Source organism: Mirounga angustirostris, unplaced genomic scaffold (genome assembly GCF_029215605.1).
Source record: "Mirounga angustirostris isolate CCGP_5_RB_7025 unplaced genomic scaffold, mMirAng1.0.hap1 SCAF_6, whole genome shotgun sequence".
Classification (NCBI taxonomy): Eukaryota; Metazoa; Chordata; class Mammalia; order Carnivora; family Phocidae; genus Mirounga; species Mirounga angustirostris.
Window position 1 is genome coordinate 115,935,680 of NW_026991714.1, and position 27,656 is coordinate 115,963,335.

The window sequence follows — 27,656 nt, forward strand, 5'->3', positions numbered from 1 at the left end:
CAAAGATTAACGTGGTAGAACATTTTGTGACAAGGTAGTTTTACAAATACACACAACAACTATGGCTGTTAATGCTTTTAATGGAGTGGGTACAAAATGCATCAATGCAGAAGAATGTTTTACATACTCATTAGCATGGTGGTGAGTGTAAAGTTAGGAATACATCCTTAAACCTCAAAAACTACAAAGTTTTCCTGCAACCTAAGATAATGAAAAGGCTCCTTAAGTTTTTACCTGCCACCTTTATTAAAGTTCTAAGTGGTATTGGGGCGGCGGCGGGGAGCCAAAAAATTAAGAGGCTCTTTTCAGCTGTGGTCAAGAAGTCTAATGAAACTGTATGGCAAGGACTGTGGGACTGTGAAGTTTGCACAAAAGGGTTTTTAGATGACCATATCACAAACTTGAAAAGTATGAACAATAACATATAGGCAAGCTGAGTGGCTTAATAGTTTAAAAGCCTAGAAAGCAGCTACGGTATCTTACCTTAGAGAATTTAAAAACATTATAAATCGCATTTCCTACAGAGAAACCTTTTAAAGCATGGACGTGACTTTTAAGGATACGGAGAAAACATCAAGTTTTCATAAAGCTTCAGTAAACACCCCAAGGCACAAGTGTTCAAAACGGCCTGTTCACTAAAATGTCACTGCATTCTACTTTCAGAGGTATAGGTATGCTATGCTTGCAGTGAGAGGACATTTAATATACCCTAGTTAAAAGCACCAGGTGTCAAGCTCAGCTTCCCTTTACACAGGATGCACCAATAACCCTTAAGATAGCAAAGAGTTCAAGTACTACGTTTCCAACACGTCTTGCCTTTTGCTCTTTGATTGATGAGTCAGCACTAGGGCTCTTTGACCTGTAGTTCAGAATATTTTGAAAGCAGCTAGGACTACCTTGAACATAGTCTTGAAGCAATATGGAGCTCCTCTAAAAGCTCACTAGATATTTTAATAACAACATTTAGAAAAGGGAAAAACAAAATTTGCAGTAGCTGAATCTCTTTCAAAAGGAGAAAAATGACGTAGAATCTGACATGCAGGTTCAAATGTAATTAATGTCCGAAATTGCCAAGATTGTTAATACACATTTTGGTAAGGAAAAAATATATATTGGCAAAGTTAACTATTTGTGTGAAATATACTATATATTAAACAGAAGAATCATTTCCACCACCAATGGAAGAAAACCCACAGCAAGGGAAGCATCTAAAGGAGGACAATCAAAAGGTTAGGGAAGCGTACTAGCTTTTGAATACATCACACCTTGATTATAGAACTATTTCATTTTTAAAACTACAGTGTTTTAATGTACTTCTAGTAATAATCCAATCTAAGGAGCTGTAGAGGCTTATGAAAAAGACCTATCCACCAAGATGCTGTGTTTCTAGTGTAGGGCTGAGTTAATACTTCTGTAAGAAGGAACTGAATCACCTCAGCATCAACAAAGAGCCTTTTTCTTTTACATTGTAACTCATAATTTGATGACTTATTTCTCTTCACTAGCTCAAAATTAGGTAGGAAAAGGAACTAAGCTGACTGGAGAAACACTATGATTTGGCAAGCCGCACAGTCCCTCGGCCCATGGAGGTGTGGTTATTTGCAGAAAAGTTGCTTGACTCGTGTGTTCCATTCCTTCACATCTATGAAGAAAAGCCCAAAGATTAGTGTCACTTCACTATAGGATAAAAGCAAATCTCTCCCCCCACCCCCTCAGAGCTCTGACTCATTTCTCAATAAGCTACTAAAATCCACACAGGCTCTGACAATTCCCCCGACATCTAAATCATCTTGAAAGGTCACTTTCAAGTATGTCCTAGTTATTTCATAAAGTAAGTTCAAGTGAAATACCTGAAACGGTTATGATGCCCCAGCCATGCTCACTTGCCTAGCACACACACCATTAACAGGAACACAGGTTGGTGGGCAAAGTGTGAATTCATACTGAAGACGAAACACAAACAGCTAAAATCTGATTTTGCTAGGCTAGTGGCCTGCACGCACCTGCAGAGGCGTTCGATACAACCACTTTTCTTTGTCAACTTGAAGCTGCATACAGGCAAAGAGGTCACAAACTGCTGGGAGGCCGTAACGGTCTTGGCGAAAGTTACGTTCCTCCTGTAGCGGTGAGTTCAGTAATACTTCCTGCAAGAAGACAACAAGGGTGGGTTGCTCCATGACAACTGGGAAGCAAGGGACCAACTTAACTCGTCTTCCCAATAGTCTAGTGTCCATAAGGAATATTATTGGCCATTCTCTCTCATAAGCAAGAGCAAAGGTACAACAGTTCAATCTTTTCCATAAACAGCCAATAAAACACTCTGGGGTTTTTTGTTTTGTTTTTTTCTTTCCTACAGGATGGGGGCCGGGGGCCTGGAAAATGTACAGAAATTTCAGTCTGCATCCCAAATCTTCCATCAAAATTAATAGGCCAAGCAACATTTAACACATTTAAGGATCTGGCCCATTTGCAAGATCTGAGATTAAGAAAGTATAAATCTACTTAGTTCAAATGGTGTTACTTTGATGTCTGTGCTCACCTTGGCCTTCTTTCGAAGTAGCCACTTGTCCTCTCCTGAGGATAAGTGGCTGAGGTTTCCCATTTTCTTTCCTGGCAAGACCCAGTCAGCTGTGTTAAAGGGACACCAGGAAGTGGCCGCGGGGTTCATAAGCTTTTGCTTGCCAGCTCTGTCTTCAGTACTCGGCACTTCTTTGAGACAACCTTCTTTGTATGAGGGTGTGATGAGCCACTCTGACAAAGGACTGTTCCTTATGACTTGGAAGGAATCGGCAATTCTAGAAGGAGCCACTGCCTTTGACATCTTAGCTTGTTGCGTTGCCTCTTTTCTGGAAGGACAGAGCCACACACTCAGGGAATCTATACACTTCTCAGGCTCAGGATTTGGTTCCACAGGCATACCATTTTTGTCTTTTCCTTCTTTCTTCAGAAGCCATTTACACAGAGCTTCCTTCTCACAGTTCTCATCACACACACACTCTGCAAAGCTTGTACAGGGCTCGTTGGCTTTGCATACTTCCTCTACTTTATATGGGTCCTGAGGATTCTGGACAAGCCAATCCTCAGTCATCAGGCTGGGAGTGGACAAGGGTTTCTTGGCCTCTAAGTGGTCATTCAGGCACTTCAGATTGCCCAGGTTTTCAATCTCCACACCCTTGGGCTGGTTGCCCCGACAATTGGTACAGGAATCGGGCTTGACAAGCCAATCATTCACACTATAGGGCTCCTGGAACACCTGCAACAGGAGCTTCCACTTCTCACTGGTTTCACAGCTACCCTTCCCAGGCTTCTCCAGCTTCTGGGATTCCTGAGCAGTCACCAGCCAATCAGAAAGGTCCATCTCATCTTGATCAAGAAGGTCCAGGTCTCCAGCCTTTTCAATTTCAATAGCGTAAGAACTGATAGAAGAATGGCTGTTACACTTTTGGTAAGTTGGTTTTTCAGGAACCTCTTGTTGCTGACTCTTGTAGAGCCAGTTTTCTAAACCCTTTAGGTTGCCCCAGACATTACTGAAGAAATTGCAGGCTCTGGCAGAAGTCTACACAAGAAGTACACGGTATTAGTTCACCAGAACATTATGGCTGCTTTGGGGTTCAACGATAAGAGTTCTATCTCCACATTTATTACACTGCCCAGTGTTTCTAAATTGAAGTAGATAAGGCCAAGAGACAAAGGATTTCTCTACTGAGATACTAATATATACATTTCAGTAACAAAAAATTTAATTTTCTGCAGTTTAAAAAAACTAAAAAATACTAAAGAGAAAAGCAGGAGAAAGCATTTGTAGCATATCTGACAGAAAACAGGCTGTTAGTTCTATATAATAAACCTTTATGAATAAAGAAGACAAAAATGAACAAAGGATATGATTAGGCAACTCATCCAAGGCGGCTAATAAACATGAAAAATATTCAACCTCCATAAGCAAAGAAACTTCAAAACGAGAGTAAAAATTGTTACTCTGTATCAGATTTGGAGGGAAAAAAAAAGGAACTTAATGATTGCCACTATTCGAGAAGTTTCAGGGAAGGAAGCACCCTCAATATTCTGAATATTCTTCTGAATATAAATTGGTAGCAACTTCCTGGAAAGCCAAACTGGCGATATGGATCAAAAGTCTTAAAGGGTAGGGGCGCCTGGGTGGCTCAGTTGGTTAAGCAGCTGCCTTCGGCTCAGGTCATGATCCCAGGGTCCCTGCTGAGGGGAGAGCCTCCTTCTCCCTCTCTCTCTGCCTGCCGCTCTGCCTACTCGTGCTCTGTCAAATAAATAAAATCTTAAAAAACAAGTCTTAAAGGGTATGCAGAATTATAATCTAGAAATGCAATTTCTAGGATTCTGCTGCTAAGGAATTAATCAAGAGATGTGCACAAACTTAACTCCTGGCTATTGAGGGGAACTCTGTTTATACCCAGAAAAACTGGAGTTTAAGTTACAGCCAATCAAAATATTATGTACTATTAAGGATTTTATGGAAGAAATTAAATGAAAGAGAAATATATTCATGCTCTACTAGTGAAAAAAATCTGCTAGTCAAAACAAGATTTATAGAATCATGTTTTTGAAGATACGTACACACAGAAAAATGGAAGTACGTAAACAAAAACGCTACAGTAGTTAGTTCTGCACGTTGGGGTTATGAGTTTGTATTTCCTTAAAGTCTGTTTTGTAAACTTTCTATCTATAGTGAAGAGGTGTCACTGTTACAATAAAGAGCTGCAAAAATATTTTCAGCCTAGAACTAAACACAGACATAAACTATGAGTTAAAAACGGAAGCCATCTACTACACCATCTACCTCAGAAACAATAACGGCAGCAACACACCTGACTATTCTCCAAGGTCGGCTTTGGGGTGAGCCAGTCCTGGAGGTTGGTGCTGGGGATGTAAGGAGCCTGACGACCACTGGCAGGTTTGCTTCCAAGGAGCCATTCGCTGAGAGAGACAGCTGTGGTGCTGGATGCTGACTTCTGCTAATCACATAATACTCTTATGCTTAACAAGGCAATGCCAAATGCCATGGAAAGTTCACCAGAAAAGCAGCAGACCCAACCTTTCTAATTCTGGCTTGCCACTGACCCTGCACAAGTCACATGACTTCTCTAAGCCTCCATATAAAACAAGAAGTCTAGCTCATGCCCAGGGTTGCTCTCAACTCAAAACATCTACCATTCTATGTTCACATTCCCTTAAGAATTACAAAGAGAATGTTCCCTAAGACAGAACTACCCCAATCAAAGAGCTAATGATAATGTCTTATGAACTAATTGGTAACAATGACTTTCTCTCACAACATCTATAAAACCTCTAAATTTCTATCTGACGTTCAGTCTCAAAGGGAGTGTTTAATTGCATAAATTAACTCATTTCCACTGGTGCAATATTGCAAATAAATGGTAGGAAAAAAAAAAGTGGTTTAGTCAAAAGCCAAAAGACAGATAGCCAAGTAATAACTTAGTTACCAGAAACAAAAATGAAATTTTACCTGTTCTGGCAATGGGATATAACCTCTTTTCTCCAGGAAAGGCCCAATATTTGATGAATTAGCATGAGCAATCAGGTGCTCAGGAATTTGCTATAAAATGAAAGCAAATTAATCATGTTTATTAATGTTATGCTTTCATTCCAAAAAAGTGAAACTGTAATTCCTAAATTTCAAAAGTAGTAATCAAAGCATTATCATTTCACTAGAATAAATATTCTTTACACTAAATTCAATGACCTACACAAGTAGTTATGAAATGTGAGAATTCTCTACTACATAACTAATCATCATACAAGAGAATTCGTCACCAGAATTGGTAGTATTACTGCTTTTAACAAGACCCAAATAAGACCATGTTTGGTTTTTTGTATTAAAGACCTTTCAAACCATAGATTTTATAAGAAATATGTCAAGTTATTTAAAAGGATACAAGATCAATTCTGGAAATTGTGAATCAGTACCACATTCCAAGAGCTACCAGCCTAATGCTCTATCAACTTAATCAGAACATGACACTTCTGAAGTTTCCCAAATGCTCAAGAAAGCCATTATTCATAGTAAAAATTTTTAAGACCATCTGTTGAGTCCACAGATCTGAGAAGTGCTCTATGAATTATCTGAGATCAACACTACTCACGATGGTCTTGAGGGATCCAAACGTGGTGATGGCCTGGCGCAGAGCAGTTGTGTCTGCTTCAAAGAGCAGGACGGTTGAATCTTCGGGTTTGAGGGTCAAATTGCCCAGTCTGGAAAAAAAAAATAAAATCTATTTTTAAGGAATAACGGTATTAATCTAAAACAAAGCCAAACTGTGAATAATTTGAAATGACTACTTTTCTAAGAAACTCATCAAAGGCAGATGACTTCACTATGTACCACCAGCTATAACATTAAGTATATAAAGTAGGATGATCTTATCACAGGAAAAGAGAAGTCAGGTTAAATCCAAGACATACAATGAGTTACAAGTGGGTGGCTCAGTTGGTTAAGCGTCTGCCTCGGGCTCAGGTCATGATCCGGGGCTCCTGGAATCGAGCCCCATGTCAGGCTTCCTGCTTCTCCCTCTGACCCTCCCCCCCTCTCATGCTCTCTCTCTCTCAGATAAATAAACAAAATTTTTTAAAAAATAAATAAATACAACGAATCAAAGAGCCAAAAGTCAAAACAAGTAAAAAATATCTTTACCTCTCCAGGCACACAGAGACTTGATTGGCTAGATCTTTGTTTTGGGTGCACTCCAGTTGATGAATAAGACAATTGAACTGGCCCAGTAACTGTAAGAAAAATGAAACCATCTAGCCACAGTGATACTAAAAGCACCAAATATATCCAAGGTAACAAACAGCACTTGAGATTAAACTTATACCCGATCTGTATTAATGCTACATTATAGGAAAGACATTCTGTGGAACCCAGAAACCACACTCAAACCAATGACAGCCTTGCAGCCACCTTACCCAGTAGAGCTGTTGGGTCTGCTGCTGAAGTGTCTCCTCTTTAAGCTGATAGATGAGATCTACCTGCTCATACAGCCACACCTCACGGCTTCGAAGGCATTCCAGGTGACGGCTTATGCAGCTGTGAATCTGGGCTTTGACCTAGGAAACACATACCTGTTAGCTTCACTACTGTTGTAATTATAAGCCCAAAGAATGGTATTTCCCACAGAATGGTGAGTTTCTTAAACTTTCAGAGGTCACAAATCCTTTCAGTTATCCAATCATATCTATGGAGCATCTCCCCAGAAAAATACATAATCATATACTCAAAATTTTGCCTGTAATTTCGGGGTTTAGGGTCCCCAAAGCACACCCATGGAAGCACCAAAGCCCCCATGGACGCAGTTTAAGAATTCCAGCCATAAAAGCATTCATAAGCTCTAAAATCCTCCTTCAATACCACCTCCCTCCAAAGAGGAGCAGGTTTATTTGGGTGGCCTAAAGTAATCAAGAAAAAATAAAAGAATGTATCATGTAATACTAATCCCCCTCTGTTTTCCATATAATTTGAAAACCTATAGTCTTACAAATGTGTCATTGGAGTAAGACAGGAATATTTATAGCTAGCCCTTATCTCTTGTCTCACTCTATGAATGAGCAATCCATTTACAGGAGGCCAATTCAGTAAAGAGATGTGCCACTGCATGTGGACAGACAGAAGACCATGAGGACGAACAGTGTAAGTAAACCTATAAACTAAATGTTTCTGAAAGCAAATAGCGAGTCAAAAAAGAATACAAAAATCCTAAGGAGAAAAATCAAAACAGCTATGAATTATCCATGAGAATTCACAAAAGAACTATTTTAAAACAAATTTTTTCTGCATAATAAGGTTGTATTTCAAAGTCATGTAATACTTGGGTCTTCCCACTCACCAACAGAATAGTATTAGGTCAATGGAACAAAGAGATTTCATTCTGGCTTGATCTAACAAAGTTATTTACAGAACCATGCCACCAACAAAACCATGCCACCACCAAGTTAAAAAATGATAGGGGACATGATGATGTGCCACTCTTCATGCATCAAGGACACAGCTGAGAAGTATAGTACTCATTAACTTTGCTACTTTTTATTGATGGCAGTCCTTGGGATAGGGACCACACACAGCAGCCATTAAAAAAACGCATGCTGAACTGAACTCTTTAAGGTAGTACAAGGTTTTCCAGACTCTTCTACCACCCGCTTAACTGTGCTTGGGGAAAAAAAGGAACCAAGATTTCAGAAATAACCATGCAAGGCATCGGGTGAAACTTTTTGGTTGGCACAGAGAAGCCAAGCCCTTGGCCATGCTCTAAACAGCCCTGTGCTAAGGGTCCAGACAAGGGAAGAAAAAAGCGCACGTCACACCTCTTGCAAGTTATCTTTAATTTGCTGTTCAGCTCGGAGAACTCCACCAATAGCCAGCTCCAAGTCCCTCCGTGCATCACAACACCTCAAAAGGGGTTCTCTGGTACTGGCACAGCCACTCTGGTCCTGTGAGGTACTCATTCTGCTCACTGTTCCTTCGGGGGAAGAAAAATAAGTAACAATCTAAGTTGGACTGTAATTACAACCAAAAACTACCCTTCAGTCATCCCCCAAATGATCATTCCAACCAGCTCCCAATTACTAACTTACTTAGATTACTTCCAACACAGGACCCAGCACACAGTATACCCTTAATATTTATACTGCCTCTTCTTCCCTGCCCACCACTACTGCATTCCTACCATATAACTCTATGCATCCACTTTAGTGACACTTTACATGGGAACAGATTATTCCTAAAAAACAAAACAAAAAACACTAATTTTCCTGAACTGATAGGGCATATAGCCTCCAAAAAGTTAAAAGAACATTACAGTGTAAGTTTCTATTTATAACACACAGGAAGTCACAGGGGGCATATGTTCTTGTTTTACCGATTTAGAGGTGAAGACTAAAAGGTCTAGAAGGATCCATCATTACTTTGAAAAGTAACTACAAACCACTAACTTGGTAAACAGAATTTAGAACATTGTTTAGATCTGGCATATACCTAAATTGATTGGGAAAATGGACATTTTAAATTTTCTCTTTTAGGTGGGGCTTTTTTTTTTTAATTTAGGATGGTTTTTTCTAGCTAGGAAGCTCTCAAGAATGTAAATCTAACAAAGTAATTTCATAGGATTCTGATATAAGGGAGGTGCTTACAGACATTGGTGTGGGAAACTACAGAGACTTTCCTAATAATCTTAGGTTTACAAGAGATAAAAAATAGAAGTGGAAAGAACAGCACACAAGCAATGACAGAATGACAGAACTGAGACAGAAGAGTGTTGGAAAAACACACAAAGCTTAACAAAAACCACTGGAAGAAGTCTGGTGTCTATCTTGGGTAGATCTAGAATCAGAGATGGTTTTTCTGAACACTTAGAAACAGTAATCAGTGTAACCCAGCAGATGTTCACTAAGCCCTATGACATCAAAGTTATTTCCTTCTTGGACAGTTTTACTAAACCGGCCACTCAATGTAATTGCAGACACACTCAGGGCGCCTGGGTGGCTCAGCCGTTAAGCGCCTGCCTTCGACTCAGGTCATGATCCCGGGGTCCTGGGATCGAGCCCCGCATCGGGCTCCCTGCTCGGCGGGAAGCCTGCTTCTCCCTCTCCCACTCCCCCTGCTGTGTTCCCTCTCTCGCTGTGTCTCTCTCTGTCAAATAAATAAAATCCTTAAAAAAAAAAAATTGCAGCCACACTCTATCTGGATGCTCAACAGTATGACCTGTGACAAGGTGATATCCTATCTTTGGGGACAATGTGAATATGAGCTAAAGAGAGGTACAACTAAATGGAATCCTAAGATTATTTTTTTACAAACAACTCAAAGGGATAAGAGTGAAGCCAGTCTATAAAGTTTGTAGAGGTATGTTTTCCCTAATTACTCACCTGTTTTCCCTAATTACTCACCTGTTTTCCCTAATTACGTGGATAAAAACAGAAAGCAGACATTACAGTTGCAGTTAACAAAGGACTTTGATAAAAACAGATTCCATAACAATCTCTACATAGCTGTTAAATCTTATAAAACAAAATGTAAATTTTTTTTTAAAGACTTTATTTATTTATTTGACAGAGAGAGACACAGCGAGAGAGGGAACACAAGCAGGGGGAGCGGGAGAGGGAGAAGCAGGCTTCCCGCTGAACAGAGCGGGAGCCCGATGCGGGGCTCGATCCCAGGACCCTGGGATCATGACCCGAGCCGAAGGCAGACGCTTAACAACTGAGCCACCCAGGAGCCCCAACAAAATGTAAATTTTTAAAACTTGAATGGGGGAGGACAAAGTGGAAGAGAATAAAATGTTTTTACAAGGATGAAGATTTTTAATTGAAAGTAACCTCTATATGAGTTAGCACTGTGCTGGGTCTGAAAGAAAAATATCACCACTTGCATTTACCAACAGTATACTGTTTGTCACAGGACTAATCTGTTCCATGTTTATTAAACTAAATTTGAAATTTCTTTCTGAAAAACACTTTAGAACAGGCATTTAGAAAACGGAAAGGGACCTTCAAACCATGAAAAATTTCTCCAGGAAGGGAAGCTGTTTAGCCTAGATAAGTCTCCGGGAGGACTTGATTACGACACTCAACTGCTTGGTGACCTGTCGAAAAGACTTAGATTTGTTCAGAATCACCCAAAGGGAGTAGAGGAGGATTAACAGGAGACATCTGAGGCAATATATTAAAGAACTTCCTCTCAGTTCTGAAGGCAACAACCTTCTCAAATAAGCCAGCTTTTGGCTCAACAGAAGCCTTCCCAGTGTAGAGTCCCCCAAATGGCTGACTCCTCATCTGAAAGGAAGCAAACTTTGGCCTAGACTGCATCTTCAAGCCTAGGTTTAGGACCAGATAGCTAGCTACAAGCTGGAAAGGGACAAAAGTGGTGTGATCCCCACCCTCAGAAATAAAACGATGGGAGGAAGAAGCGTAATAGGCTTTCTTTTGACCATCTCAGGAAAAGATCCATAGTGAGAAACTAGTGACCTCTAAGAAACTGAAAGATTCAAGAAACTTTGTAATTTCCCTGTTATTTTGTTACACCTCAGTCTGTTTTGCCATAATGACCTCTAAAAAGGAAGGGCCTCCTAAACTAAATTTGACGGGAATTTTTGTGGAAATTTTTTCCAACCCTCAAAAGACCAGCTGTAGGGGCACCTGTGTGGCTCAGATGGTTAAGCGTCTGCCTTCGGCTCAGGTCATGATCCCAGGATCCTGGGATCGAGTCCCGCATCGGGCTCCCTGCTAGGCAGGGAGCCTGCTTCTCCCTCTGCCTCTGCCTCTGCCTCTCTCTCTCTCTGACTCTCATGAATAAATAAATAAAAAACATTTAAAAAAAAAAAAAAGACCAGCTGTAACTATTTTGCTAACTTCTTTTTCACACTGTAAACTGCCCTGTTTTAAGCATAAGCATTAGTGTACACCTGGTGCACACTGTAGGGACTTTGAAAAATACCTGTGCCACACAAGTGAACTGCTGGCTCATCCTTGGAGAGCTGGAGTATCACCTCATTACCACAAAGTGCTTCACTTTGCACTTAAAAGTTTTATGCAAGGCATGTTTAGCTGTCTTTCCAATTATTAACCAACTGTCACCTGTGCCAAATTTCCCATTCTTAGGTCTTCACCATTTGTGTGGAATGCCATAATGCCTGGGACAGTGTAAAATGTAATCAATAAAATTAAATTAAAATGTACTTCACAATGCCAAAACCCCACAGCTCAAGATCATATGGGTGGCAAATTCAAATGCATGTTAAGTGCTGACTATTATTACTAGATCCCTAAAGTAGGTCTTCTAAATTCAATCACAAGTACTATACAAACTGTCTAACAAGAACAAAATATGGCAAGGGCGCCTGGGTGGCTCAGATGGTTAAGCGTCTGCCTTCGGCTCAGGTCATGATCCCAGGGTCCTGGGATCGAGTCCCACATCGGGCTCCCTGCTCCTTGGGAGCCTGCTTCTCCCTCTGCCTCTCTCTCTCTCTCTCTCATGAATAAATAAATAAAATCTTTAAAAAAAAAAAAAAAAAAAGAACAAAATATGGCAAAAGTACACAAATTGGGTTTTCTCCTTATCAGCTACGGACAGAAGGCAGGATGAGATTTAAATTACAAAACTGATTTTCCCCACATATTTATCACGTTTTTAAAAAATGAGTGTTGGGCGCCTGGGTGGCTCAGTTGGTTAAGCGACTGCCTTCGGCTCAGGTCATGATCCTGGAGTCCCGGGATCGAGTCCCGCATCGGGCTCCCTGCTTCTCCCTCTGACCCTCCTCCCTCACATGCTCTCTGTCTCTCATTCTCTCTCTCGCAAATAAATAAAATCTTAAAAAAAAAAAAAAAAATGAGTGTTATCCTTCAAAGCAGTCACCTTGTTAATAAGGGTCTTTAGAGCTCATTTGTCACTGCCCCACCACCTTCAAAAGAAGACTGTCTTAAATGTGTATTTTTTGAGACAAAGTCAAAAGTTTAAGTGCTTCTAAAACTTCCCTGCCTCTAGGATTCCTGTTCTAGGTTTGGGGGTAGGGGGAAGGAGGAGGGAGACACACATGCACCCCTCAAATAAATAAAGCTCCAGGAAAACCTAGAGTTTCCCCAAAGAGTTCTATAAACTATATATGCCATTTTTGCACAGTGGTTTGCACAAATCTAATTATGAAATCCAAAGATCATGAAACCAGAATTGAGCAACTAACCACAAATGATTAGCTAAATCGTTACCATGTGGTTTAAGCATAAAATTTCCAAAAGGCTATAACCCTCTTGTGACCACACAAACCACAATTTAAAGTTGAAAAACTCTTAACCATCTCTTTAGTAGGCTGTTCTCATTTTATACATGAAGCCACTAAGGCCCAGACAGTTTAAAAGACCCATCTAAAGGCCACAGCCATAACAGGTCTGAGTTTAGAACTAAGGTTCCTAAGGTCTAGTCCTGGATGCTCTCTAACAAGCTTGTTCTTCCTTTAGTGTATTAACACCCACAAATTACTTTTATTTGCCAATACTAGAGTTTGAAATTAACATTCAAAAAAAAAAAAAAAGAATGAACATTCCAATGGAATACTACTGGAATAACTTCCATTAAGATTCTGTCCATTTTCGGGGCACCTGGGTGGCTCAGCTGGTTAAGCAACTGCCTTCAGCTCAGGTCGTGATCCTGGAGTCCCAGGATCGAGTCCCGCATCAGGCTCCCTGCTCAGCAGGGAGTGTGCTTCTCTCTCTGATCCTCCTCCCTCTCATGTTCTCTGTCTCTCATTCTTTCTCTCTCAAATAAATAAATAAAATCTTTAAAAAAAAAATTCTGTCCATTTTCATAGTCCTCAATAAATTATGACAATTTTTTAGAACTTTCTTCCTTGGATAATGCTAACAAAATAAATAGTACCTGTGCATGTCATGATAGTTTGGGAATAATCAAAACACTGCCAAGTACCAGTGCCAAGTATGAAGGCCACAGCAAGAGCCCTGGATTCTGATCCCACATCTGTATCACAATCACTCGAAATCCCATTTGTCTGTCTGAAGGCTTAGACCAGGTCATCTCTAACTGCACCTTCCAGCTCTCACTGTCACCCTTCCCACCTGCCCTTCCTCTCCAAAAAAAAAAAAAAAAGTCCACTTTTTAGTTATTTTCCTGGCATCCAAATCATTGCTAGAAGCCTACGCCCTAAAAAACAATCCACAGCATACATCTATGTTCTATGGATTACTAAGTTTGTAATACTGCCAATTTGGTTATCTTTGATGGGACAATATATATTAGACTGTACAAATTTTCAGGAAAAAACTATTAATTATAAAGTAATTAATATTCCACATTACCTTGAGACATTTCTTCTCCACACGTTCTCTATTGTTAAAAAAAATAAAAGGTTTTTTTATTTCACAGTTCATTAACTCAAAGGCTATATATGTCTTAACCCTAGCCCCAGTCCACTTTTATCAACACGAGTATTTTTGAAATTCAGGATCTGATTCTCCGCAATTTTTTTTTACACCTCGCAAATAAAGGTTAATACCTGAAGAGACTTAAACAAATAAGAAAATAATGAAATCACAATAGCATATTTTAAGATTTACACTTCAGAGTTTATTGCGCTGGGATCTACCTTTATACTTGTAACTACGAGCAATCAACCCCAGCACATCAACTTTCCGAAGCAGTAATTGCAAACCGACCACAAAATTCCCCACCTAATGCCAAGTAAGACTTTTCTAGTTAAAAGCAACAATGATTCATGGAACTTTCCAGGTTCCCCAACTCTTTCTAAGAGCACAGTAGCCCTACGAAGCCGCAGTCGCAGGGTCACCGCTCAGCACGCATGCGCACAGCGGCGGCCACAGAGCCCCTTCCCCACCCCAACGTGGCAAGCAACTCTGAGCGCTCCCACTGCGTTCCTGGCCTGCCCGACGAACCTCGCAGGCTGGGTCTCCGCCGCGAGAACAACCCGGCGAGCCCGAGGACGCTCTATCCCCGACTCGAGTGCCGAAGGTCCCCGAGACCAAAAGCCCCGCCCCGCCCCGCCCCGCCCCGCCCGGCCCGCGGGGGGCAGCAGCCCCCGGGCTGGGAGCGCGCACGTCGGCGCCAGAGACGAGCCGGGAGGCTCCGCCCACTCGGGCACCTCCCCCCTCCCCCGTCAAGCCCCCTGCCCCCTTCGCCCCCGGAGCTCCTAAGGGCTCCTCTCCAGCCTCCCCTCGGCCCCGCTGCTTCAGCTCTTAGCCTGTGTCCACCCCGCTCCGCGGCCCAAATCGTCAAGACGTCTATGACTTAAGGGTTTTGCTGCTAATCACTACAGAGAAATAACAACCGTGGGTCTTCTGAAGACTTACCGAGTTATTTTTGGAATGTCCCTGCCCAGTAGTTTATGCCTCCTGCACAGCAAAGGAAACAATCCACAAAACCCCACTGTCAGCCCAGCTGGGGTTCAGCCCTCGCCTATTGTTCCAGATGTCCATTATTACTGTCGCCAACTCAATGAGAATTACATGAATTATATGTAAAATGTTTAGGACAGTACCTGGCATACAGTATTCCTGTCTGATTATCATGCTCATGGTACGTCTAGTTTGGTGCCCTTTTCTCCAAAAACAACCCTTATAGCCTGCATATCCAATCAGGCCAGAAGACAAAATCTAGACAGCACTAGTCATTTCCTTTCAATAAATTTTATTAATGTAAAATATTTGCTCTTGTCTATGCATATGCCAACTATTTTTGTAAATAGGAAGAGTAAAGCAAAACCACATGACAAAAAGCAAAGGAAACACTAAAGGCCATCACCTTCAATTAAGCAACCCTCAGATTTCAGATGAACAGTTTGTGGAGGCGCCTGTTTTATCTATGATGCGCAAAGTTTCTGGGATCCCATTTCAGACATTCATTACCAAAAATAAGGAGAAAACAATGTCTTCTTCATTGGATAACACATTTGGTAAAGATAAAAAAAAGAAACATACTTCTAAATGATGAAAGTTTAAATTTTTTGGCCCTTTGTACTTTAAGTCAGATGGCTAGAAAGGAGGAATTCTCAGTCTATCAAAATATGACTGATGTCAAAAACTTTCATCTTTTAGGTGCCTCTATAAAATACTCACAATGTAAATACAGTAGAAACTGTGTTGACTATCACCTACATAACCAATAATCTCTACACCCTCTCTAAAAGATCCTGACCAATGCCTCCACACACTAAATGCTCCAGCTCTCCCTCACTTGAATTCCTGAGTTACAGTTACTGAGAGTCAGTGTTTGTTCTGTCAGTTTATGCCAGCTTTAGTTGTTACTACAATGTGATTTATTCAATATTACATAAACATAAAAAGACTGTGGAGAAAAAAATCATAAAAATCTAGAAGAATTCCAGGGGCGCCTGGGTGGCTCAGTTAGTTAAGCATCTGCCTTCGGCTCAGGTCATAATCCCAGGGTCCTGGGATGGAGCCTGGGTCGGGCTCCCTGCTCAGCGGGGAGTCTGCTTCTCCCTCTGCTCCTCCACCCAGCTCATGTGCTTGCTTGTTCTCTCTCTGTCTCTCTCAAGTGAAAAATAAAAAATCTTAATAAAAAAGAAATCTAGAAGAATTCTGCATTCAAACCACTTTGCAGGCTCCCCTTGACTCCCTTAAACTTCATTATTTGCCCATTATTTGCCATCTTTATAAAATGTTTACATTGTAAAGGGGATTTTACCTCTCTTCTGCTTCAAGATTTCTATGCTGTCTCAGAACAAGAGAACCATCCACTCCTAGTAGATCATCTCATCTCTCTCATCTAGAGAGAACATAAACTGTAACTATCCCATGACTCCCCACTTGCCTACAAGATAAAGTGCAAATTTCTTACAAAGGAAATAAAGTTCTCTACTTTCTTGCTCCAACATGATTCTCCTGCCATCTCCTCAAGGCAGCCCCACACTGTGACCTGCTACACAGCTATTCTATGCACAGTCCAGGCTGGTTCACCTTGTCCAGCTTGGCTCTCCCAGTGCTCTCCGCCAGCAATACCAGTTCCCTTCTCCCCACCTGTCCACTTCTCTAACTATGCTCAAGTCCCACCACTATGAAGCCTTTCCTGACCAAGCACCCCACTCAACAGTTTTGGCCAACAGAATTAGCTGCTCCTTCCTCTGGAGCCACTCTAATCTGTACAGGTTTCCAGCATGACACCTATAACATGTTACTCTAATTACATGTTACATGGTTGCCTCCTTAGCTTGAGACTCCCAAAAGAAGGTATCATGTTTTATTTGGCTTTGTACACCCTAATGCTGAACAGACAGCCTGATAAGGGTGTCTTGGCATTACCAACCTCCTTCACTCTACATGCTCTATTGCATTGACATAAGGAGCATGGTGTCCCTGAAGTTGTGCAATGCTGTGACCCTAAACTCAACAGAGACTTAACATATGTTTGATAAATGGATAGATGAATAAATGATAAACAAATGTTCAAGTTCAGACTAGCCACAGTAAGTATAGTATAGTTCTTTAAACATAGATAATCAACTTGATGTCACACTAAGACCTGCATTAATTCAGGAAGGTTTTTCAGAGGTGGAAATGTTTCCAGTGTAACACTACTTTTAGTTTTCTTTCAAACAAGACAAAACTAGCAAGGGTATTGCCACTGAAACCATAATCCCAGAAGAGGTACTAAAATAAAGCGTTTTTCCTGAGGCCAGACCCATCAAAGCTCAGCTATAGAGACTCACAAACATCAGGAAGTCTGTGAGTTAAAGGGGAAATATTAACTGTATTTACAGCCAACTCAGGATTTTCTTTTCCCCCTCATATTTTTGCAGTACCACAGAAATTCTAGCTGACATCACAGAAGTTTGGTAGGCTTTCAGAAGTGGGGCCCTGCCCTATTTTTAACTTGAAACTTCTGGCCATAATACAGTCAAGGATAGGAAAATATGTTACTTATCTACCATCACAGTAGTAATACCATTTTATCCCTGATTTTATGATACATACCTTGTGGTTTTTCCCACAAGAAGTGAACAAGTGATATAATATTTTCTTCTTTCAAGCCTGGGGGACTAGCAATAATGTCAAAATTAAACTCAAAATATACCTAAGATTATGTTCTTATGAAATCAGTAAGTGTCCAAGTATTAAAAGACTTAATTTCTTATCTATGACCAAACTGACAATCAAAAACCTTTTAACAGGGCGCCTGGGTGGCTCAGATGGTTAAGCGTCTGCCTTCGGCTCAGGTCATGATCCCAGAGTCCTGGGATTGAGTCCCACATGGGGCTCCCGGCTCAGCAGGGAGCCTGCTTCTCCCTCTGACCCTCTCCCCTCTCATGCTGTTTCTCTCTCGCTCGCTCTCTAAAAAATAAATAAAATCTTTAAAAAAAAAAAAAAAACCTTTTAACATATTTGGTCAGTTATTCACTCCTTCACTGAACCAAACTGTCACATCCGTAGCGCACTCTAGGCAATGCTGGATAAGAGGAATAGTAAGCCTCAAGAGTCCCCAAACATACTACTAGCACCAGAAGGGAACATCTTGATTCCACTGAATAATCAAACCAGGCAAAATCAGGATGATGACTTGGGATAAGGATGGCTAAGAGAATTAGAATAAATCATTCACATCAGAAGTAAAAAGAACACCCTCAAAATAACTATTTTAGGGGCCTCTGGGTGGCTCAGTAGGTTAAGCAACTACCTTCAGCTCAGGTCACAATCCCAGAGTTCTGGGATCGAGCCCCACGTTGGGCTCCCTGCTCAGGGGGGAGCCTGCTTCTCCCTCTCCCTGCCGCTGCTTGTGTGTGCGTGCTCTCTCTCTCCCTCTCTCTCTCTGTGTCAAATAAATACATAAAATCTTAAAAAAAAAAAAAAAAGTAGAAACACTGTTAAAAAAATAACTATTTTATTCTCTTGCCAGTGAATCTACCTAATTCAAAGAGGATCAATACCATGACAGGCTCTGAAGAATTGTAGACTAGATGTGATGTTTATAAATGATGACTGAATGTTCTAACAAGCAAAGACAAGCTGAGAAGAACTACATGGCAGCTCCTCTGATAAGCATACTATTTAAAGACACTATTTAAAGCTACCCACTAGAGTAAAAGTGCTCAACTTGGCCCCCATATCACCTAGGCCACTCACCTTGTTTGTGTGTTCTATGTTGAAACAAAGTATTCAGACATATCCATAATGAAAACTAAGCCAAAATGAAAGTTGCGGACAAAAGCTTTAAGAGGGCTAAAAAGTAGCAGGAAGGGACACCTGGGTGGCTCAGTCGGTTAAGCATCTGCCTTCGGCTCAGGTCATGACCCCAGGGTCCTGGGATCGAGTCCCACATCGGGCTCCTTGCTTGGCAGAGAGCCTGCTTCTCCCTCTACCTGCTCTGCCTGCCGCTCCCCCTGCTTGTGCTCTCTCTGACAAAAAAATAAATAAAATCTTAAGAAAAAAAAAAAAGTAGCAGGAATAGTAATAAAAATGCCATGGACATCTATAGTGCCTCCATGAAACTGAACTTAATCCAATACATAAATATTGGTTGGTGCCTTACTATAGTCATTTTAGATTTGGAACCTAACTGGTATGCAAACAGAGATACTGAATTCACTGATTTCAGCAATGCCTCAGAAAGTGCTCTCTGAACCAGGAGCACATTCTATTGTATATCATGCATAGTGACAAATCTTTATTCTCTGAGGCTTGGGATACTTCTTTCAAAAAAGTCAAACGAATGCACAAAATTAATTGAGATAAAGCACTGGTCCTCAGAGACACAGTTCAAAGCTGTGGTGGCTTGATGTTGAGATACTGAGTGTAGCTCCCAGGGAAGGAGCTTGGTGGTGCCACTCTAGCTGCTGGGGTGCATACTGCTGGGCGCATACTGCATACTGCCTCTATTCTGGCTCACTGCAAAACAAATGCTGAACATCATTTTTGGTTTTTGCCCTTTTTTATAAAAGCAAAAATCCTCTTTGGATTTCTTTCACTTAGCGAAAACAGATATGAATGCAGGTCTTTCATAAAAGCAAAGTGGGGGCCGCCTGGGTGGCTCAGATGGTTAAGCGTCTGCCTTCGGCTCAGGTCACGATCCCAGGGTCCTGGGATCGAGTCCCTCATCGGGCTCCCTGCTAGGTGGGGAGCCTGCTTCTCCCTCTGCCGCTGCCTCTCTCTATCTCTCTCTCTGACTCTCATGAATAAATAAATAAAACAAACACACACACAAAAAATTTAACAACAACAACAAAAAAAGCAAAGTGGCATAACGCAAGCCTTAAAAAAGCAGGGGAAAAAAGAAAAAAAAAAAGCAGGGGATACCTGTAGCTATTTTTATTACTTTTGGTCAGAGAATGGGCTATGATAATAAAGGAAGACATTTTACTAAGTAGCTCATCAATTTAATAAGTCACCATTATATCTCTCCAGTATTCCTGCAGAAACCTCATGACTGCTTCCTACTCCTCCCTCCTCACCAGCTCTTCTCTTTGCTTGCTCAGTCCAGCCACAATTGCCTCTTTGCTGCTCCTCCAGCATACCAAGGATGCTTCCACTTCAGGGTCCTTGCACTTTCCTCCAGATATCCTTATGCTCACTCTTTCACTTCCTTAGGGTGTCTGACCACTTCCTTTGGCTGTCTTCTCAGTGAAGCCATTCCTCACTATCCTATACAAAATAAATCTTCCTTCCACACACTCCCCCTTAATATATATTCTATTTCTCCACAGTACTCACCACAATCTGACATGGAGAAATCATTTATTTTCTGACCCCACTTCAGAAAACACACTAGAAGGTAAGTTCCACACAGGAAGGAACTTTGTCTTTTTGTTCACTGTTATATAGTGGTGTTCAATAAATATTTGTTGAATGAATTCAGTAAGTATTTAATACATCTATGTGCCAAGGGTTTCTTTTTTTAAAACATTATTTCATTTAGTCCTCACAAACATTTAAAGTACATAATATCACCATAATTTTTTAAAAATAAAGAACCAAAGGCTTGACGAAGTTAAATATATATCACCTATAATCACAAGCTTCCAAGTAGAAGAACCAAGATTTAATCCCAGGTCTGAGTCTGAAGTCCTTAGCCACACAATGTATGTTAAAGGGATCACTTCAGTACTAAGATTTTATGTATTCATTCAACATTTATTGAGTGCCTACACTGAAATATACTTATGACAGTCCCTGAGGGCACAATGGTGAACTTGTTACCTAGAGGAGAATTTGTGCCATTGATTCACCAAAAATTCAGCAGAAAATACTAATTCTTTGAAATGACATTGAGAGTTAAAAATCCACCAGCAGCAACGATGACTGGTTCTGAATGTTTTCCAGTATGCTAACCCTTACTCTAGGAGGGAAATTATTATAACACTAGCCCAGGGGCGCCTGGGTGGCTCAGTCGTTAAGCGTCTGCCTTCGGCTCAGGTCATGATCCCAGGGTCCTGGGATCGAGCCCCACATCAGGCTCTCTGCGCAGCGGGAAGCCTGCTTCTCCCTCTCCCACTCCTCCTGCTTATGTTCCCTCTCTCGCTGTGTCTCTGTCAAATAAATAAATAAAATCTTCAAAAAAAAAAAAAAGAAAGAAAAACACTAGCCAAGAGGGGATAGGGATGTGTCAGAATATCCTGCACAGTTTTCTGAAGCCCTACACAGGTTCCTGAAATTCTGGCACAGCTAAGCTGATTTAATAAAATGGGGTGGCTAGGCGTGTCCTATGTAATTCTAAAATAGGTTATCTCCTCCCCCTGTAAGAACCACATTTTCCTTTCCCTACATAGCTCACTGTGCTTTTCCACTTTTGAAATACCTATTTGCCCAACAGTAATAATGTAATTGTAGAGGTTTATTTAGACAAAAAATATCATAAAACCATAAAACTTTAGATCCCTAGGATTTACCCTAAGGACCCAAGGATCAAAGTCCCATAGAAGAGGAGGAAAGAAAATAAAATGTAAGGAATACTATTGGGCTAGAGCTTACATATATTATCTCACTTGTCTTAACAAACAGGCAAGCTAGCAAACATTCCAAAGAGCAAACCAAGTAACTTCCCTAAGCCACAAGGTACATGCACCACCCCCACCTTCACTGTAGCATTTGCGTAAGTCTTCCTCAAAAGGTCTGATAATCTTTAAAGTTCAGGAATGTCACGCTAGGACCCCAGTACAGAAATGAGCCATGATTACCTGTCTCATACTCACCCCAGGAAATAATTCAAGAGTCCTTACAACCACATTTCCAAATTACCAAATGGGTGATGGAAAACTAAATCTATTCAAAAGATAGTTATGCTATTATGAACCTTACCCTGATTAGAAAACATCAGAAAATGGAATTGTGAAAAAAGCTGTGTTTTCGATCTGACAGACTCTAGAGCTCTGACTGCTGTCATTCATGATCGCATCATCCCATGTTGTATCACAGGGCACCTAAGACTGTTTATATCACTGTTGCCCCGCCACAGGAATTTACTTTCACGAAAATAAGGGCTGTGCCCTTTTTTTTTTCATTGCTCTAGCCTCAACACCCTGAACACATAGGCAATGAAGAAACGATTGCTGGTGGGATAAATCAAGGAATGAGCAAACCTTGCTCTTCTCATCTGTAAAAAAGGAGAGAATCAAGCCACCTCTCGGGACTGTGGGGAGTATTACATGAGACGGAAGGTAACGCTGTGTTGGCTTATAGAGGGCCGGAAAAATACCATCTTCCTCGCGTTTCCACCGAACAGTTTGGGAATGGATACGCTCTGCGCCCGTTCTGGAAAACGGGAGCCTCTTCGCCCCATGAGGCCCTGGCGAGAGCAAGCAAAACCTTGCAGCTGTCACTCCCGGGGCCGGGAGAAGGCGGGCAGGCAGAGGTAGTGGCCCCCAGGCAGGGAGTGTCGAGGGCTGGGGAGAGGACAGGCCCAGAGCGGCCCCAACGGTCAAGAAAAGGTGACCCCCGGGGCCGGACTGGTCGAGGGAAAGGCCGGACGGGAAGGGCAGGCCCAGGCCCGGCAAGCAAGCGGTCATGGCGCCCCGAACCAGCCCTCGACTTGAGGGCTGGGGGAGCTGCGCCAGCCCAGCGGGCCACCGCGGTTCTTACCAGCTCGAAGCGCCGCGCCCGGCGATCGGAGGGGAAGCTTCCTCGGAGACAGACCGGCCTGATCAGGTAAAGGGCCGAAAGGAAGAGTTCTCGCGAGAGCGCAGCCCTCCTCCCACGCCTCACGCCACGCGTCTGACACTCTCGCGAGACTTCCGCTCGGGTCAGTGCAAAGCCCTTGTCCTCCCTCTAGAGAGCACAGAGCGCAAGCGCACTTTTTCTGGCACACGAGGTCCGTGTCCTTTTCACCCTTCGTGAATAAATCCCACTAAGTGAAGCAAAGTTGTTGAAGGCACACTGTGTGCCAAAGATTACCCTAAGTGATTCTCTCACAACAAATGTCCTCACAAGACAGATTTTAGCTTTAATATACGCTTGCAAAAATAAATGTCAGAACACTCAAAAAAGACAAATCCTGTATGATTCCACTTATATAGGGTACCTACAGTAAGTCAGATTTATAGAGACAGGAAACACACTGGCGTTTGTCACAGGCTGGGGGAGAGGACTAATTGTATAACGAGTATTGACTTTCAGTTTGGGATGATGGAAAGTTCTGGAGATGGATGTAGGGATGGTTACACAACAATGTGAATGTAATTCCACTCAATTGTAAACTCTAAAAATGGTTAAAATGGTAGCTTTTACATCCTGTATATTTTGCTACAACTTTTTTTTTAATTTTTAGTAAATAAATGTCAGAGTCCAGATTCCAAGCCACATCATCTGACTCCAAAGCATATGTTCGTTTGCACCACATCATACCATTCTCCGCATCCCACCGCTCTGTACTTCTCAAAATTTGTGCATGTGGCATTACCCACATTAGAACTTTTTTGTTTATTTGTGACCAGATATTAATATAGGCATCTTTCTGTCTCAGCTTTGACAGAGGTCCCCAGTACTCAGCTATCTGCTCTCCATGTTTCTCAGCAAGGTGAAAGACCATCTAAGTAGGTCCCACCAAGAGTGACAAGGGGCAAGGCAATCTCAGAAGAAAGCAATGGGAAACGTGGGTTTGAATACAGAAACTAAAAGGCAGTCATAGCCTGAATTGGAAGGGGAGCTGTGGAGAAGGAGGAGCAGCAGGGCATGTTGGAGAAGCCCACAAAGCCCCAAGAGAAAGAAAATCATCCTAAGCACTGCCACTGGCAGAGGGAGCCAAGACTATACCTGACCCTTAATTCTCTTGTTCCCCTCTTCAATTCAGATGCAGACTCTGGATTGATACTGTTTTGTAACTAAAAGTGACCAAAGCACTTTTTAATTATCTTAGGACCAAAAACACTAAAGGGCCTGCCTAGATTGCTCAACTAGTCCACACAGCATGTTTAAACAGGTAGGGTTCAGGGGCAGAGGAAAAATAAAGCTCTTTACCAATTGCCCACAGATTGTTCAACAGAGGACTGTTTGCTTGTTCGTCATCTGTCACGTACACACTCGACTCTAAGCCCCAGGACAGCAGAGACCTTGTTTCTCTGGTTAATTGCTTAGCCCCAGGCTCCAATCACTACCTGGCCCAGGCACTCAGTAAAGAGCTGTGGAGTGAACAAATATTCTCTCACGCAGATACAGCAAGAGATGATCAACGTTGTCACTGTTTTAAGTTCCGAAGTTTTGGGGTGGTCTGTATGCAGCAAAATATACTAGAGCCTTGCACCCAAGCCATTTCCATCCACAAGGCAGAGTTCCTAGCCTTTTAATACCCCATCAGGGTGTGTGGTCTTGGAGGCGCTTCTCCCACGCTGTCCTGCTCTAAAGTGCCCTAAACTTAGGGTGCCTAGCAGGCTCAGCTGGTAGAACATGGGACACTTTTGATCTTGGGGTCATGAGTTCAAGCCCTACACTGTGTCTAGTGCTTACTTAAGAAACAAAAAAACCTGTCCTAACCTCAAGTAAACACAATATATGTGGGACACAGTATGGAGGATGCTCTCTGAAGAAGAGGAAGGAAGGATAAGCATGAGACCTCAAAGAAAATGAGGGATCTGATTTCATCTCGAAGACACATGTATTTTTTGGATTGTTCACCGGATAGCTGGACACCAGGGCAGCAGACTTCAGACATATCATAAGTGACAGAAGCAGCAGTGGTCCCCTAAGTAGGAGACATACAATGATCTAATCCAGTATATATTATAAAGCCATTATAACTTTTATTCATATTTATTTTTTGTTTCCTTTCACTGCATGATTTCTAATACATACATAATTTATAAACTAATACATAATAATTTATAAACTAAAAGCATACACAGATTTAAGTCTTGCTCAAAAGCTTTTTTACCGGTAGGTAGGGTTAGACAATCATAGATTGTTAGAGGCCAAAAAGGAACAAGGCCTGGCCTGGGAAAACCTGGGCCCTCTCAGGCTGGGAGCCCTGGGCCCACTACAAGCACATTACATTATCCATTCAACTGACAATACAGGTCCTTTCTGGGTGATTCTGTTCCACCGTCTTATAGCTGCAGGTCTCCTTGTTGAAGATTTTCTGGCACTTGGCTTTTGTGATAACACACAGGTGTAGTAGGGCTGTCACTGAGACAAGAGCAAGGCCTGTTAGAAGGGAATAGGATGCCCCGCCTCCCCAGGACTAGCTCCAACTGTCTGGGATGCCCCTCACCAACTTAAGGTCACTCTTTGGCTGGCAACACCGAAGTGCCACCTTCAGGAAGCTGGACCTGAACACATAGAACCTGAACTATCAACACACAGATCATCTATGGCATCACTCTTAAATTCCACCTTGCCCTGCAGGCACAGAAAGATAGCAGTGAGGGCGCCTGGGCGGCTCAGTTGGTTAAGCGACTGCCTTCGGCTCAGGTCATGATCCTGGAGTCCCGGGATCGAGTCCCGCATTGGGCTCCCTGCTTGGCGGGGAGTCTGCTTCTCCCTCTGACCCTCCTCCCTCTCATGCTCTCTGTCTCTCATTCTCTCTCTCTCAAATAAATAAATAAATAAAATCTAAAAAAAAAAAAAGAAAGATAGCAGTGAGTTCTGATAGGCCCAGAAGCGGATCTGGGCTCTTGTGGGGCCAGGCAGCTTGTCCCAGCCTGACTCTTCTTGCCCTCCCTACTCAGGATGTGCCAGCAGTACTGCTGCTGGAATATGGGAAGGGAACTGTCCCTGGCATGGAGGCCAGTTAGGATGGGAGCTGGCTCAGCCAAGAGGAACAAAGAATCACTCCGGTGGGGGGCGCCTGAGTGGCTCAGGTCATGATCCCAGGATCTTGGGATTGAGCCCTGCGTCGTCTCATGGGGCTCCCTGCTCAGGAGCAAGTCTGCTTCTCCCTCTCCCATCCACCCTTCCCTCCCCCCGCTCCTGCTCTATCTCATTTGCTCGTGCTCACTCTCTCTCTCAAATAAAATTTTTTGAAAATATTAAGAAAAAAAGAATCACGGGCGCTTGGGTGGCTCAGTTGGTTAAGCGATTGCCTTCGGCTCAGGTCATGATCCTGGAGTCCCGGGATCGAGTCCCGCATCGGGCTCCCTGCTCAGCAGGGTGTCTGCTTCTCCCTCTGGCCTTCCTCCCTCTCATGCTCTCTGTCTCTCATTCTCTCTCTCTCAAATAAATAAATAAAATCTTAAAAAAAAAAAAGAATCACTCCAGGTGGGGATCATAGAGCTCAGAAAGAATATGATGAAAACTAGGTGTTACCAGAGAGAGAACCAATTCTGAACTCAGGTTTGACTGCTCGCTGCTCTAAAATCAATACTCAAGAAACAAGTGATGGTGGGAAAGGAAAGGTTGCTTTATTCAGGAAGCTGGCAACCTGGGAAGATGGTGGACCAACATCCCAAAGACCATCTCCCCCATCCAGGTGAAGCCAGAAAGTTGTAAAGGGGAAAGCAGGGGAAACAGTGAGGGGGCACTCTGTGCAGGAGACCCTGGTACTCAGGTGGTTCATCATATGTTGACATGATGTGGAACAGACTTACTGCCCTCAGTGGCAGCTGTTTTGGGTTTTTTTTTTTAAGATTATTTATTTATTTATTTATTTATTTATTTATTTATTTAACAGAGATAGAGAGAGTGTAAGTAGGCAGAGTGGCAGACAGAGGGAGAGGGAGAAGCAGTCTCTCCGCCAAGCAGGGAGCCCGATGCGGGTCTCGATCTCAGGATCCTGGGATCATGACCCGGGCCGAAGGCAGTCGCTTAACCAACTGAGCCACCCAGGCGCCCCAGTGGCAGCTGTTTTCAAATGTGGTCAGGACTGGGCGCCTGGGTGGCTCAGTTGGTTGGGCGACTGCCTTTGGCTCGGGTCATGATCCTGGAGTCCCTGGATCGAGTCCCGCATCGGGCTCCTGCTCGGCGGGGAGCCTGCTTCTGCCTCTGACCCTCCCCCCTCTCATGTGCTCTCTCTCTCTCATTCTCTCTGTCTCAAATAAATAAATAAAATCTTTTAAAAAAAAAAAATGTGGTCAGGACTTATCTCCTGGGAAAGTCTGGGCCGTCACTCCTCAAGGCCAGTCAGTGGTCTGCAAAATCTCAAGGAAAGTAGGTTAGTTCTGCTACAAGCCAAGGGGCTTAGGTCGGCAAGCAAGCAGTGCCTAAGCTTGAAGCAAGTCAACCCTTAAGACCGGTTGGAGTGCTGTTACATAGGGACCATCTCCCTGGGATAATCCACCCACACATTCAATGGTGCAAACCATTTTAGGGCTCATCGCCCTCCAGAAACCCCAGATTTAAATTGCCCCTCCCCAAAGTGTACATAGAAGCAGCTATCTCCAGGGCCCTTTGTGATAATGTTTCCTTCCAAAAGGTGTCCCTTGACTTATTTTAACAAAAGAGGACATTTCAACACTCTCCCCAAAGAGTAAAAACCATAATGATAAATGGAAAAAGATTTTCCCAGGCACCTGCGGTGGGGGTCCTGGACAGTGGGGAGACCAGGGCAGTCTGGGCCTGGGCCTCCAACCTCAGGCTGGACCGCCGTGGGGCAGCTTGAGATCTGGACAGCGTCCCCTAGAAAATGCAATAGGTCAAAAAATTCTCCCAGAGAACAATGTAATCAAATCCTTTATTTTGTTACGGCAAAGGAAAAAAAAAAAGTTGGTGAGAAAAACTCG

The 27,656-nt window shown here is 42.5% G+C and overlaps 1 protein-coding gene and 1 long non-coding RNA gene across 7 annotated transcripts in view; both read right to left on the bottom strand.

Annotated features, from left to right (window-relative positions):
- Nucleotides 1–62: 62 nt before the first annotated feature.
- Nucleotides 63–22,743, bottom strand: NCOA4 (nuclear receptor coactivator 4). Of its 6 annotated transcripts, none has more exons than XM_045878301.3 (11): nucleotides 22,591–22,718; nucleotides 13,849–13,876; nucleotides 8,350–8,504; nucleotides 6,958–7,098; nucleotides 6,686–6,774; nucleotides 6,138–6,246; nucleotides 5,501–5,590; nucleotides 4,842–4,985; nucleotides 2,540–3,556; nucleotides 2,004–2,144; nucleotides 63–1,642 (listed from the first exon to the last, which is right to left on the bottom strand). In XM_045878301.3, exons 2-11 carry the CDS (start codon nucleotides 13,856–13,858, stop codon nucleotides 1,637–1,639), a joined length of 1,902 nt encoding a protein of 633 aa, XP_045734257.1. In that variant the 5' UTR covers nucleotides 13,859–13,876; nucleotides 22,591–22,718; the 3' UTR covers nucleotides 63–1,636. The 6 variants fall into 6 exon arrangements, with proteins under 6 accessions (XP_045734257.1, XP_045734256.1, XP_054364255.1 ...); XM_045878300.3 differs by having other exon boundaries at nucleotides 4,842–4,988; XM_054508280.2 differs by lacking the exon at nucleotides 22,591–22,718 and adding an exon at nucleotides 14,443–14,522 and having other exon boundaries at nucleotides 4,842–4,988.
- Nucleotides 22,744–24,550: 1,807 nt separating this feature from the next.
- Nucleotides 24,551–27,656, bottom strand: part of LOC123846633 (uncharacterized) — a 38,731-nt gene continuing 35,625 nt past the window's right edge. The window contains exon 6 of the long non-coding RNA XR_010412502.1: nucleotides 24,551–25,125. This is a non-coding gene — a long non-coding RNA (uncharacterized LOC123846633). The remainder of the gene's footprint in view (nucleotides 25,126–27,656) is intronic.

Excerpts from the sequence above, each read along its gene's own strand:
- NCOA4 (XM_045878300.3), bottom strand. Across the intron at positions 6,247-6,685 it reads GTCTCTGTGTGCCTGGAGAG|ACTGGGCAATTTGACCCTCA; the intron begins GTAAAGATATTT and ends TTTTTTTTCCAG. Across the intron at positions 4,989-5,500 it reads ATATCCCATTGCCAGAACAG|CAGAAGTCAGCATCCAGCAC; the intron begins GTAAAATTTCAT and ends TTATGTGATTAG.